The sequence below is a fragment of the Hyperoodon ampullatus genome (genome assembly GCF_949752795.1).
Source record: "Hyperoodon ampullatus genome assembly, chromosome: 12".
NCBI classification, from domain to species: domain Eukaryota; kingdom Metazoa; phylum Chordata; class Mammalia; order Artiodactyla; family Ziphiidae; genus Hyperoodon; species Hyperoodon ampullatus.
In genome coordinates this window covers 53,144,311-53,159,339 of record NC_136925.1, presented here as the reverse complement: position 1 = coordinate 53,159,339, position 15,029 = coordinate 53,144,311, and the positions used below count along the sequence as shown (strand labels likewise).

At 39.0% G+C, this 15,029-nt stretch overlaps 1 protein-coding gene across 3 annotated transcripts in view; it reads right to left on the bottom strand.

Annotated features, from left to right (window-relative positions):
* The window catches only part of TPD52L1 (TPD52 like 1), a 37,175-nt gene extending 28,457 nt beyond the window's left edge, over positions 1-8,718 (bottom strand). For all 3 annotated transcript variants that reach the window (XM_079716866.1, XM_079716865.1, XM_079716867.1), the window contains exon 1: positions 8,656-8,718. In XM_079716866.1, coding sequence (XP_079572992.1) covers positions 8,656-8,703 — 48 coding nt within the window. In that variant the 5' untranslated portion in view covers positions 8,704-8,718. The remainder of the gene's footprint in view (positions 1-8,655) is intronic.
* Positions 8,719-15,029: the final 6,311 nt, after the last annotated feature.

The window sequence follows — 15,029 nt, the reverse complement described above, 5'->3', positions numbered from 1 at the left end:
CTCAGGAGAGAATGAACAAGGGAGGAGAGGATGTATGCAAGGGAGGGATTTGTGTTGATTTTTCTTTTTAACAATTTTAATTGACATGTAATTAACATACAATGAACTGTACACACGTAAAGTGTCCAATCTGTAAGTTTTGATATATGTATACTCCTGTGAAGTCATCGCCTTAATCAACATAGTGAAGAAATCATCACCTCCAAAAGTTTTCTAGTTCTTCTTTGTAATTCCTCCCTCCCTTTTCTCTTCCCTCACCCAGGCAGTCACTGATCTTTCTTTCACTGGAGTTTAGTTTGTATTTTCTGGAATTTAATATAAATTGAACTACACAGAATAAACTCATTCTTGCCTGACTTTGTTCACTCAATATAATAATTTGAAATCATTTGATTCATCCATGTTGCTGCATCATCAATGGCTTTTCCTTTTTTCTGCAGAGTAGTACTCCATTGTATGGATATACCACAGTTTGTTTTCTATTCAACTACTGAAGGATATTTGGGTTTGGCTAATGCAACTAAAGCTACTATAAACATTCATGTAGAAGTCTTTGTACTGATGTATCTCCTGTTTCCCCTGTGTCAGCAGAAAAGCAAATCTCTTCAGCATCATAAAATTGCTCTTATATTTGTACACTATGGAAAACAGTATGGAGATTCTTTTAAAAATTAAAAATAGAACTCTCATATGATCCAGCAATTCCACTTCTGAGGATTTATCCAAAGAAAATAAAAACACTAGCTCAGAAAAGATACATGCACCCCCCCCCGCCCATGTTCATTGCAGCATTACTAACAATAGCTAAGATATGGAAATAACCTAAGTGTCCATTGATAGATAAACAGATAAAGAAGATATTTTACATACACACATACACACACACACACACACACACACACATACAGAAATATTACTCAGCCATTAAAATGAAGGAAATCTTGTCATTTAAAACATGGATGGACCTTGAGGGCAATATGCTAAGTAAAAGAAGTCAGACAGAGAAAGACAAATACCATATGACTGTATGATCTCATTTATATGTGGAATCTTAAAAAAACCACCAACCCCATAGATAAAGAGAAAGATTGGTGGTTGCCAGAGGCAAGGGAGGGGGGTGGGTGAAATGGGTGAAGGGGATCAAAAGGTATAAACTTCCTGTTATAAAATAAATAAGTCATGAAAAACTTGCTCTTGCAAATCTAATTTCTAACAAAGGAGTTCTGTAAAATACACAGATTTTAGAGAGCACTGCTATATTTTGTGAAAATAATTTTGAACCTCCTCAAAGTCTTTGATTCCAGTTATTATACTTTATTCCATTGTCACACTTTGTAACATATTGCCCTGGTAATATTGCTTAAATTTACGTCTTTGTTTTCTGAAAAGTATAAATATTTGTGACTTTCTTTGTGAAGCCAGAAGAGAATCAATAGTACTCCCTTAGTATCCCACACGCACAGAGGTAAAAAAGAAAAAGTGCCTGACACTTTACGAGATTTTTTTTTTTTTTAATGGAGATCGGTGTCTCATTTACATTCTAAGTGTCACTCTACTTCTGACCACAAGGAGCATCACTAACCCTGTCAGTCATCTTGCAAATGTGTTTCTTGGGTCACCAGAGACGTAGCTGCTAAAAAACACATCTCAACAATAACAGTTACCTTTGCAAAAATTAGTCCTTTTTATTAGAGCAAGGAAGATTTTACCCCAATGGTGAACAGACAAAAATAGCATTGTAAACCTAAACCTCATATTCACAAAAAATCACTTAAGCAAAACAGGCAGAAATACTGAATCAAGCATCTTAAGTAATCTAGTAGAAAAGAACAGTATCTTGGAGCTTTTAATATCAGCAAAATGTCCTAGTAATCTAACATTATCCATTTTTTTATGGTTATGGAACATTTCTTGTATGTTCATGGAAATCTTTCTAAAATGAATTTCACCTTCCATAAACATGTTATAATCAATAGCACCCTGTCTTTCCTTGATGAGCAAGAGTCTTCAGTATGTAGACATATACTCATTACTGCAAAAGGAGTGTACCCAGGGACCACCAAAGGGGATCATGCTTTTAGTCTCTCCATTAAATGAGAACACACTGTCATTTTAAAATCAAACCTTTCTATCCTTTAGCTCTCATGTTATATTCCACTTTTTCATCTTTGTCAATGTTTTCTTCTGCATTTAGTTTGCTGCCTAAGATTTCTCAAGGTTGTATCTCTAGCTCTCTTACCATAGAAAATACGTGGGGTTCATTTCAGCCTTTTATTCTGTATTAGAAAGACCTTTTCGGCTTTCTTTCAGTTTGAGTGACTGAAATGACTAGGAATCTGGTTTTGTACATATATCAGGTATTACTGTAGTTTCCAACTTGTAACAAAATTAATGGGAAGTTTTTTAACTTGCAGAAAGAAATTAAAGATGTAGAGAAGAAGAAAGAGGTTTAAACATCTTGGTATTCTCAATCTTATATCTATGGAACCCCAGAAATTTATTCAAAACTATGGGGGACAGTAAGATATTCATTAGTTATTTGGGGGTGGGAGGAGTGGGTAAAGTATTCACAATTTTCTAATGAAATCCACTATCCCCAAAAGTGACAGAAACATTGAAGTGACCAATTTACCAAACACCATCCTAAAGAAAGATAAAATTCCACACCTAATAATTTAAAAACCTAAGCATACGTTAAAAGGCATTTGTAGAGAAAACACTTCTAATGATGGAAACATGAACTCAGTTACTCTGTTGGGTCTACTGTCAGGTTCTATAATGAAAGTCTCACCATTTCAATAAAATGTAAGGCTCACACTTCTTAAAGCTTTCATTTATTTATCAGTGATCTAAATATATGCCAAAATATCTATTGAGCAAAACCCAGAAGGTGAAAAACCAGATAATCTTAAATTACATTAACATGCAAGACTGAAAATGGCCAATCTCATCTCTCTCTGCAGAGCAGAGAGTCCTGACACAGCAGAAAGGCCTTTAATCATAAATGCTTTAAATGACAATCCTGGTGAGATTCATTCACTTATTTGACTAATGAGAATTTTTGGCCTAGTTACACCAGTGGCTCTCAATTTCAGTTTACATAAAAGTCACTCAGAGGTAATATTTAAAATGCAGATTCCAGAAGCAGGCCCCTTTTAATGCCCTGAGATTCTGATGTCTCAAATTTGGTGAGGCCAGCCTACATATATTTTTTAACAAGCACCCCCAGATATTCTGATGCAGGTAGTATGCAAATTCTACATTGTAAGTACCTCTGCAGCCATATCAAATTCGTTTTGGAATGAGCTGGAGTGCAGGTAAATCATCAATTAAAGTATTTAAGATATTCTTTCCCCTTTAATTTTAAATTAATCATATCTTCACTAGAAACTGATAGTCTGGTTCTTTGGTTTCTTGACCCCCTAGAAGATCTTCTTTTTTTTTTTTTTTTTTTGCACTACGCGGGCCTCTCACTGTTGTGGCCTCCCATGGCTCACGGGCCCAGCCGCTCCGCGGCATGTGGGATCTTCCCAGACCGGGGCACGAACCCGTGTCCCCTGCATTGGCAGGTGGACTCCCAACCACCGTGCCACCAGAGCAGCCCAGAAGATCTTCTTATAGGATAAATATTTATGCACAATATTAGATATTTCAACTTGATTACTCAGATATGAATGAATAGGAATGTAAGTGTTGGTGAGGATGTGGAGAAATTGAAACCCTTGTTCATTGCTGGTGGGAATGAAAAATGGTTAAGCCACTGTGGAAAACAGTCTCTCAGCTTCGCAAAAAGTTAAACATGGAATTACCATATTACACAGCACTCCTGCTCCTAGGCATGTTCTCCAAAGAATTGAGAACAGGCACTCAAATAAATACATGTATATGCATGCTCAAAACAGCACTACTCACAATAGCCAAAAGGTGAAAACAAGCCAAATATTCATCAAAGGACGAATGGATTAATAAATTGCCGTATATACATAAAACGGAATATTATTCAGTGGTAAAAATGAATGAAGTACTGATATAAGCTACAACACAGGTGAACCTGAAAAACACTAGGCTAAGTGAAATAAAGCCAGCCACAAAAGGTCACATATTGTATGATTCCATTTACATGAAATACCTAGCTTAATCCATAGAGACAGAATGCAGGCTGATGGCTGCAGAGAAGAAAGAGAAATGGGAAGCAACTGCTTAGTGGGTATGGGGTTCTCTTTTGGGACGATTAAAATGTTTTGGGGCTGGACAGAGGTGGTAGTTAACAATACTGTAAGTTTCTAAATGCCATTGAATGGTTCGATTTAAAATAGTTAATTTTATGTTATGCCAATTTATTGCAATAAAAAATGAAAAAAATTATAAATTAAGTAATGAGTTAGCTTCAATATGAAATTTATATTAGAAGATTGAAAATTTACTTTTCTATTTAATCTGCTACATTACATAAAATGTCTAACGTAAATCCAGAAAAAGAAATACTTTTATAAACTATTAAGTATCAGTATGATGTTTAGGAGTAAGAGCATTTGGTCTCTCGTACACACTGCTTCAAGTCCTGCCACTTCTCCTGGTTACTCCTGCCTTGGCTAAGAATATGGAAGAATTAAAATTAAAACACAAATAATATCTGGGAGGGTGTGACAGGCCATGGGGTGCCCAGACATTTGGTCAAACATTATTCTGGGTGTGTCTGTGAGGGTTAGTCTGCATGAGATTAACGTTTGAATTGGTAGACTGAGTAAAGCAGATTGCTCTCCCAAAGTGGGTGGGCGGGCCTCATCTAATCAGTTGAAGACCTATATAGAACAAAATGGCTGACCCTCCCTTGAGTAAAAGGAAACTGTATCTGCCTGTCTGCTTTTGAGCTGGGCCACTGTTTCGTCTTGTTGTTGTTGTTGTTTGTTTGTTTGTTTTTTCCTGCCTTCAGATTCAAACTGTAACATTGGCTCTTCCTAGGCCTTCAGACTGGAGCTACACAATCAGCTCCCCTGAGTCTCCAGCTTGCTGACTGTAGATCTTGAGACTTGCCAGCCTCCAGAATCACAACAGCTAATTCCTTATAATAAATCTCTTTCTATAAACATATATATATATATCCTATTGGTTCTGCTTCTCTGCAGAACCCTGATTAACACAGAGGGGTGTTACAATAAGACAGTATTGGTTGTGAAGACTTTAGTTGTTCACTAGCTCAGTCCAGAAAAAATGAAAGTCTTGAAGGAAAAAAACTGAGAGAAGAAGGAAGAGCTTAGGGCACTTCTTTGGAAAGGCTAAGAGACGGGTGGCTTGAGGGCACTGTGTGCGTTTCTTGGGGAACGACACACTGAGCAACAGCCATTGTCTACTTGATAATGTTGTCTGGTATTTTTCCTACTCCTATTAATGCCCATTTTTCTTGAGTCATTTTACCTAGGGGACATTGGCAGTACTTGATTGTTATATAATCATAAATTTACAGTTCTAACGCTAACACTTCATCATTTTCAAAAGGCAAGCCACATTATAGAATAGTGAGCATCAAATGCAGCTTAGTGAAATGAAAGTGGGAGTGGGATATCAGTAGCACAGAAATATTGAGCAAGTTTATCTAAAAAGGGAGAAAGGAAAAAATAACCCACAGAATAGATGCATAAAAATCTCAGAAAAGATGTTAGGAGCAGCTGGTAATGAGACTAATGAGAACAAATATCTGAAACAAAATAATATTTCTTTATATATTGACAAGATTTGTAAAAAAAAAAAATTCTTCTTCCAGTATTCACAAATATAAGTGTTTTTTGGTGATATGATTCAAGTTAATTATAAATCTTAATTGCGCACCTTCTGTGCACAAACTACTGCACCAGATCAGAAGTGATATTGGCCCCGCATTGAAGGAACTTTTAAAAACACACATATTGCATAAACATAATAACAAACTCGAGACTGAACTGTGTTAACGACAGATTCCTCTTTTAAGATGCAGATCTCGGCTAAGATGTAGCCCCTTGGACAATACTGGCTTATTTTATGTCTCTCCCCACAAGGACAGGTCTTCCTTCTGCCAGCACTTGGGAAGCACAACAATGTGCTGGCTGTGTGGCTGAATGGGGTTACAGGCTCGCCTGAAGTCTAAGGGCGCCCTCACGGGAATATAGACCACAAAACAGTGCAGGGTAAAGCAGTGGGGCGGGGATCCAGCACAGCCAGCAAACAGTAGGAGAATCTGAGGAAACGAGGGAGAGGAGTGTACAGAAGAGGAGAGCAGGTGCCTGGCACACCCCAAGACCCCTCTAGGCAAAGCAATCAGACGTAAGAAGTCCTCCTACACAAAGCTCTTGCTTTGGATCACGGCCACAACTGACTGCCTGATTCAAAAGCAGTCTAATAGGCTGACCTGTGAGGTGTCCTGTTACCCAAGTTGCTAACAGACCCAGTAGGATCTTCCCACAAACAGAGAGGGGTTGCTTATGACCAGGGGCCCCAGAGGAATATCTGTGGAGAATTGAGGCAGAGAAGCTGAGCTGTCTGCACGATGTCTCAGTTCTTCATAGGGCCAGCCGTGGGACTGCTGAGATGTCCTTGATGCAATTAAACCCTAGCATTTAAGGTAATCTGAATGCATGTGTGATCTGAAAGAACCTAATTTGTGGTGTGTGTGTGTGTGTGTGTGTGTGTGTGAGCACGTAGGCTGTGAAAGGGCAGAGAAAGTGGATTTAAGAGAAGAATGAGCAGAAAGCAGAGGTGGCCTAGATGGAGGGAGAAAAAGTGGAAATGTGAAGAGGAAAAACAGCAAAGATCCCCTCCTCTGCTTTTTGCTGGGCCTGAGGCAAACAGCTGTGCCCAGTGCCCCTGGAGGTTACACTGCTACCTTTGGCAAGACATGGTGCTTCTCCATCCCTGAGGAATCCAGAAATAAGAGACAGGCAGCATGGAGGCTAATGCATCCTAAAGGATGAAAACATCAATCCTGGTAACATGAAAAAGTAACAAGGAGTCTGGTGTTATTTTCAGAAGTCAGGCTCAAAAAGTCTTAGGAATGAGACACACTGGAGGGTCATTAATGTGGCCAAATGAGACAAGAATGTGTGAAAACACTGTTTTTTTATATTCATGGGGGCATCCATTGAGAACCAAGGCTTACTGTTTCTTGATTATAAACATAATACTTGCTCATTGTTGAAAGTTTAGAAAATACAGCATGCAGGCACACAAAAAACATAGATGTATGTACGTGTGTGTGTGTATATATATATATATATATCCCAGTAATCCCAGAACTGAGAAAAATCAGGTCATTTTATAAAAGTTGGTCTGTTACAGAGGTTGTGTATGAACTTAAACTTGGATGATAACAGTGAAGGAGTTAAATTTCAGCTTAGAATCAGTTAGCTGATGACAGTCTGCAGAATATAACTTTTGTCAACACAATTGACAGGAACAAGTCATAATCCAGGATTCCAGGCCTTAAGAAAACGTGGAGCTCAGATATTCTCTGTTTAGGTTGACTTTGGTCCGTGCACTCTGGCAGGTGTGGCCAATCTGAAATAAATGAGGTGGCTCTGGATCAGTGGCCACAGACAGGTCCAGCTAAAGAACCAGGCTATTTGATCTGAGGCACTGTCTGCTGTACTAGAAGAACAAGCTGCTCTTTCATTTTATCATGAGGTTATTCTAGGGTGTGTCTTACGAAAGCACCTGAAATGTCTTTAGTATTATTATGAGCTGTCATAAACACACACTATCAGAACCTTAGAGCTTGAAGAGTCTGGGGTGGACACAGCGGGGTGAAGCTTAATTTAAAGCTGTGTCTCCAGCCTGTAGAAGAGGCCAGAGGAAGAAGACAAGCCTTGATTCCAGCTGGACCAGGAGCTTCCTACCCTCTGAGCCAGGGATTCAAATGGGGAGGAATGCTGGCCTCTTCCCCTCTTGCCCTACTGCTTCTTCCACTTGAGAAGCTCCCTTCTCCTGCCCTTTCCTCCTACAATGTAAACGCTCCCTAGCAAAGTATTTAAGAGGTAGCAAAGTGTTTGTAGTGGGTGCTACAAACAAATGGCTTGAACAAAGAGTTGTCTTCACGACAAGCCAGGCACCCTCCTCATCTCTAGGTCCAGATGCCCACGGCAACTACACAAGCTCTAATGAAGCCTAAAGTCATCATAGCTTCCCTCTCTACCGTCGGAGCTTTATTCTTCTGAAAAAGAGCACATCAACTTAATAAATTCAGTTGCTTCTATGAATGAATTTTTCATTATAAACATAAATCCTTTCACAGTATTTGTTGAGCTAAGCTGCTGACCTAAAACAACAACTGCTCTTCAAAGGCAGCTTGCACCTGTACCAAGGTCTTGAAGGAATTCCATAAGGTTTGTAAGTGATTTATTGTCCCCATAGCACTGTGATACTAAAAAGAGTAAGAGGTGCATATTTACAACTAATTATTGTTGTTTAAGCAGCATAACCGTTTGTTTTCCTATGGCCACCAATGGATAATGGACAATTAGCATTACAAAAATATCTCAGAAAAATGAATCATCTTATAACATATCACATATTAAATCTTATTAAATGAAAGACAACATAATTTTAATATGCAACTTATATCAACTAACAATAATTCTCAGGATTTGGAGATAGACATAGCAACAAAAAGAAGATTACTAAACATACCTGAACTAGTTCTGCCTTTAATTCTTCTTTTTCCTCCTCAGAGAGCATGCTAGGGAAGTCAGCACTGGCTACTGTGTCTTCATCTCTTCCTTGCAGTGGTTCAGTCTCCAACAAACCTTTAGGCAAGATTGGCAAAACAACGCAATTTAAAAAATGAAGTTAGCCAAATTCTACTTCCATGGTCTGAAGAACTAGATACCCTGACTGACCCTCCCACTGAAAAATAACTAAAAATTCCAGAAGAAAGAAATCCTTCTAAATGTGTCATGAGCTGCCAAGAAAGTAAAGAATACTAAGAATCCCAAAAACTAAGTGAAAGTGGGAAGTTGTGATGTAAACAAAACAAGTCTTCATTAATTCTACATTTACCACTCAGGTGAATCCCAGCCTCGGTTTTTACTGTCCCATGGGATGCAGGGGGCAGAGGACAAAGCCCAGGGCCACGGAAGGAGAGAAGGTTATGGTGAGACCCCTCCATAAATCCTCCTGCCCACAGGGCTACACCCTGAGAGTAAGGTGACCTGGAAGTAAATACCTTCACTCCCCACAGGCATCTGCAAGGTAAACTGCCTGCCTTGACACTCAGCATGAAATGGACAGGGCAAAAGGGCTTCCCCTGAGAATTCACAACCTCCCAGGTGGTCCAAAAGAACGTTGAGATGAGAGTATTAAAACTTTTTTCCACTTCGATGTGGAAATATGCAGATATGGAACCTGGAGCAGCTGCAGCCGTGAGGAAGTATTGTGGCCACACTGACTCTGTCAGAGGGAGGTGGGAAGTGCCTGGACAACGCAAACGCATATGTCCTCTGTAAACAGGTGCACAGATATACAGAAGCTTTATTTATGACATGAATTATGACAGAGCTGGCATTTATACATCTCTGGAAAAAGGGAGGTCTTTTAATAAATTGTCCTGGAACAAATAGTTTTCCATATAGTAAAAATAAAATTGGACACCTTCACACCATTAACAGAGATTAAATTATAAATATTTTAGAAGACAATATGGGACTTTATATTTATGAACCTCTGGGTAGGAAGGGATTTCTTGAGACACAAAAAAAGGGCAAATCATGAAACAAAGGATGGATAAGATTAAGAATGAGTTATCACTTCACCCCTGTCGGAATGGCTATTGTCAAAAAGACCACAAATAACAAATGCTGGTGAGGAGAAAAGGGAACACTTGTGCACTCTTGGTGGTAATGCAAATTGGTGCAGCCGTTATGGAAATAGTATGGAGGTTCCTCAAAAAACCAAAAATAGAACTACTATATGATCCATCAATTTCACTCCTGGGTGTTTACCCAAAGAAAACAAAAACACTGACTTGAAAGATATATACACCCCAATATTCATAGAAGAATAATTTACAATAACAAAGATCTGGAAGCAACCTAAGTGTCCATCAACAGATGAATGGATGAAGAAGACACGGCATATATATATATATATATATATATATATATATATATATATACATACATATACATACATACATATATATATACACACACACACACACACACGCAATGGAACATTAGTCATATAAAAGAATGAAATTCTGCTATTTGCAAGAATGTGGAGGGACCTAGAGGGTATTATGCTTAGTGAAATAAGTCATACAGAGAAAGACAAATACTGTTTGTTATAACTTATATGTGGAACACAAAAAAATAAAACAAACAAATAAAACAGAAACAGCTCACAGATATAGAGAACAAACTAGTCATTACCAGTGGGAAGAAGGATGGAGGAGGGAAAAGATAGGGGTAGAGGACTAAAAGAGACAAACTACTATATAAAATAAATGAGATGCAAGGATATATTGTACAGCACAGGGAATATAGGCAATATTTTTAGAATAACTTTAAATGCAGTATAATCTATCAAAATACTGAATCACTGTATTGTACATCTGAAACTAATATAATATTGTAAATCAGCTCTTAATCAAAAAATAAGAATGTTAAAAAAACAAAAAAAAAAAAATAAGAATGTTTCTTCATCAAAAACACTAACTGTATGGAAAATAAAAAGACAAGCCACTAATGGAAGAAGATATCTCCCAGATGTAGAACTAGCAAGATTAGTTCCCAGAATAAACAGAATTCCTACCAACCCACATAAACAATGGAAATAACCCAACAGAAACATGGGCCAAAAAACCCAAACAGATTCATTACAGGGAGAAATCACAAGTGGTTAATAAATCCAGAATAACATGCTCAACCTCATTGATATTCCGGGAAATACAAATTAAAACATTTCATACCCACCAGATTAGCAAAAAGTTAAAAGCTTGATGATATTAATAAAAGTTGATGACTATGTAGAGGATGGAAACTCTGATACACTGCTTGCAAAAATATAAATAGATACAAATAACTTGAAAAAAATTTATCATTATCTAGTAAAGTTGAACATTCACACACCCTACAATCCAGCATTCCACACCTATGGATATACCCAAGACACTCATACATCAGTACCTGAGGTCATTAATAAGAACTTTCATGGTAGCAAAAAACTGTAAGTCAGCAAAAGTCTATCAACAGGAGAACATATAAGCACACCGTGGTCATTTACACCAAGACAACTCAACCCTAGTGAAATGAGTCAACTACAGCCCTGCACACCACATGGATGAAACTCAGAAACAAGATGCTGAGTGAAAAACACAAGTTGCAGAAGAATAATAAAGTATAATTGCACTTATATGAAGTCCCCAAACACACAAACTAAATAAAATACTGTTTAGGAATAAAAGTAAAAAGACAAGCAAGGCTATGGTAAAAAATTCAGGACCATGGTTTTCTCTGAGAAGTGGGGGAGACCAGTTTCAATGCTAAGTATTTCTTTTTCATGAGTAATACCTGTTCGTTGTAAAAGATAATAAAATAAAATGACCCATTAGTCATTAAAATTACTATTAATCACACTACCCAGAAATAATGATCATTTTGTCCCTCCTTTCTGGTATTTCTTCCATGCATTTGTTTACATTTTCTTGTATATATTTATATGCATTTACTGTTATGAATTTAATTTACTTTTTCAATAGGATAACATGATATCCTTCATGTCTAAAAACACATATCTACCTTTATTTTTATGGTTGTATATTTTGTCTCATGTATGAATGATAATTTATCCGGTTTATTGGGGAGCTGCAGTGAACATCTCCTTGCCAAGTCATTAGGCAAAATCTTGATGGTTTCCTACACGTTGGGTTACAGAGGCAAAGGCCATGGACATTTTTAAACCTTCTGCCTAGTTATACCCCAGAAAGGTGGTGTCAGTTTTATGCAAACATCAGCAACCTAGGAGAATATCTCTAGATTCTCAGTACAAGAATGTTAAGTAGGTCATTTAAAAGGTTTTAAACACTGTCATTTATTTTTGCTGGTAAATATTTATGTTTACATGTGGCCAATATATTTTTAGTCAGTGTTCTAGGATAACTGTCTAAATCAGGAATCAGCAGTAATTCCAAGCACAGTTTTAAGAGATTGGCCCAGAAGGTAAGCTGCCTGCCTGCACTGGGGGCTGAGGAAGAGCCATAGGAGGAACTTGTAAGACACTCTGGTCTTCTCCCCAACTCAGCCTGGCCCAGGAACTTAGCAGACACTGCTCAAACTTAGCCAGAACCTAAATTCTCCATCTTCTCCTTTCTTGACAGTATGAGAGGACATGTACCAGGGAACAGACAATAGTTCCGGGCACTTAGACTTTTCAAGACATCAAACATCTTTAGTATCTTCCTATATTCTAGGAAGATTCGAAATCCATTTTAATTGCTAATATGTGAACTGGGAAACTTCTAGCAAATTTAGGGAAGGACAGACCTCCCCTTATCCAGCAGGTAGCTTCTACTTTTCAGGGGGAAGGTATATAAATCTTATAAAGTGAGATAGTTCCTGCACTGGCCTTCAGCTCTGATCTGTCACACATGTCACTCCTCAGAGACATCATGAATCTCAAAGTTTCTCTCCCAGAAAGCAGCCATTCAGGAAATCTGCCTGGCGCCCAGAAGCTGCTAGTTAGGTCAGGTCTAATTAGACCAGCTACCTTCTTTACTCTTATCTTTGAAATAAATGCCAGTTCCCCATCATTTTTTTGACTCACTGGGTTAGGGAAGTAGCAATCACTCATGAGGTCAAAGGATAATTCCAGAATCAAGGAGTAGGGGAAAAAAGGAGTTCGATTTTAAAAAGTGATGAAACAGTGAAAGAGTCAAAATCAGAAAGAAAAAAAAAGCAAATAGGAAGAGATAGCAAGTGACAGATGATAATGTGAGATGGGCAGTAAAATGAGTATAAAATAACCTAGTTACTATGGAAGAAGATATTAGAGAAGATTAAAACATATGTTTAATAAAAGCAATAATTAGTGGGCAAGCTGTTCAAGAAGCACAATTTTTAGCAGGTACCAATACATTATGAATTTTTCTCTTTTCCAAATGTGCAGACTATGCCGCCTTTATCTGGCATAGAAGAAAGAGCACTACAACAGGAGTTGGGACACTTGGAATTCTGCCTACCTGTGGGCTTGCCACTAACCAGCAGAGGACACTTGACCTCAATTATCTCATCTGTAAAATGGATACCTTACAGGATTGTTGTTAAGATTAAATGATGTTAAATCAGATAAGATATGTGAAAATGTTTACATTTCCATACAGACCTCAGCAACATATTGGTGAAATTTGGGGTGACAGTTTTTAAAAGTATTAACGTGCTATGTTCTCTTTTGTGTTTTAGCCTCCCCAAGATATAGTATTTTCCTAGCTGGTCTAAGGCATCCATCTGCCTGAGGCAGAGAAAGGAGCAAAAGAAACACAAAGATTAATATTTAGATTTTTGGCATTTGAAATTGGATTTGCCAGGAAGACAACAGTTTTGCAAAATGGGCAATATTCTTAGGAGGGGATGTTCTCCACATCTTTATTTCCCTCTTTGTACATCAGAAGCCAAGGCCAGGACATCCAGGCCAGGAAGTTCCCGTTAGGTACACAGTGAATGAGGATTTACCAAGGATGTATGTGCCTCCTGCTCTGTGCCCGGGAGCAGGCGGGAAGAGGGAAGGGAGAAAGAAGGAGAGGAGCTGTGAGGTGTGTATGTCCAATCTTTCCCTTTGGGTTTTGGCCCAGAAAGATTTATAGAGGAACCTGCTGGAGGTTCTGTTTGCTTCTCCAGACCCACCCTCTGTCCTCTTCCACTCTGCTCTGTGCCTGGGAGACTGGCCTAAGGATTACATCAACATGGTTCCCTCACCCTCTGCTTCCTTTCTGCATTGGCCATCAGAGCCCCAGCGGGACCCTGCGGGACAGAAGGGGGCAGGGACTGCCTCTCTCCCTGCCAGGCTGCACTGTGCAGTTTTATTTTTCCAGCACCAAAGACCACAGCTTCTGTTCAGTAGTTTTCTTCTACAGCTCAGCTCTTGTCAAGTTCCTAGAACCCCGCCCTGTCCTCCAGCCTAGGGATTGTATTGACTTCCTGCTGCTATTGCTCTGAGGAGCTTCAACATCCCCTGTTGGTTTCCCTTAATTCTTCCTATCTTTCTAATAGTCCCTTCATTAAACTCTTGAATCAGGCTCCCCTTTGAGCATGTCATCCATTTACTTCTTTCCTGGTCCCTGACTGATATAGGAAGCCTGTCCCACTCTCATCTGGAGGGCAGTGGTCGCTCCAGAGAAAAATATCTTTCAGGCTGTCCTGCACCAACCTGGAGCACAGCCACATCCCTATCAACAGGTGCTGGGTGCTTGGGCATCTTGGCCCTTGGTGTTTAGTTCCCCACTTCACTCTTCTGCAGTCAGTTAACCACGCATGGGATCCAGAACTCCCCTTAGCACTTAGGGAGAAACTTGCTGCCTTGGCAAAGGGTTGGTGCCCTTGCAGCAGGAGCGGAGGTTACTGGCCCTGGCCAGAGGTCTGGGTGGAGGGGGTGGAGAAATCAGCCATCAAAAGCCAAAGTGAAGCTGAATCAGCTTGGAAAGGTTACTGGGCCCAGACTCAGGTAAGGAAGACAAGATCACAAGTAATATCTGCAGAAAACGTCAGCATTGGAAGACTTCATGGTCCCAGTGGCCCAAAAAGCCAGAGAAGCCAGGGCACTACATGGGCCCTCCCTGCTTCCATATACCAGACATCCCCTTAGCTGGGACAAGGAAAAGGGGAGCTGAAAAAGGAGAATTCTGAGCTAGAGGGTAATTTTACTAAGGAATTGAGTATTATTTAAAGGGGCTTTAAAAATGATTGCATTGGAATGGACTAAAGCAATTTTTTCTTCCCCACTATCCAAAGCCCAAGGGTAGTAGAGGTATAGGTATAGATCAGGTATGGAGCACAAGTATGTGCACCAAGATG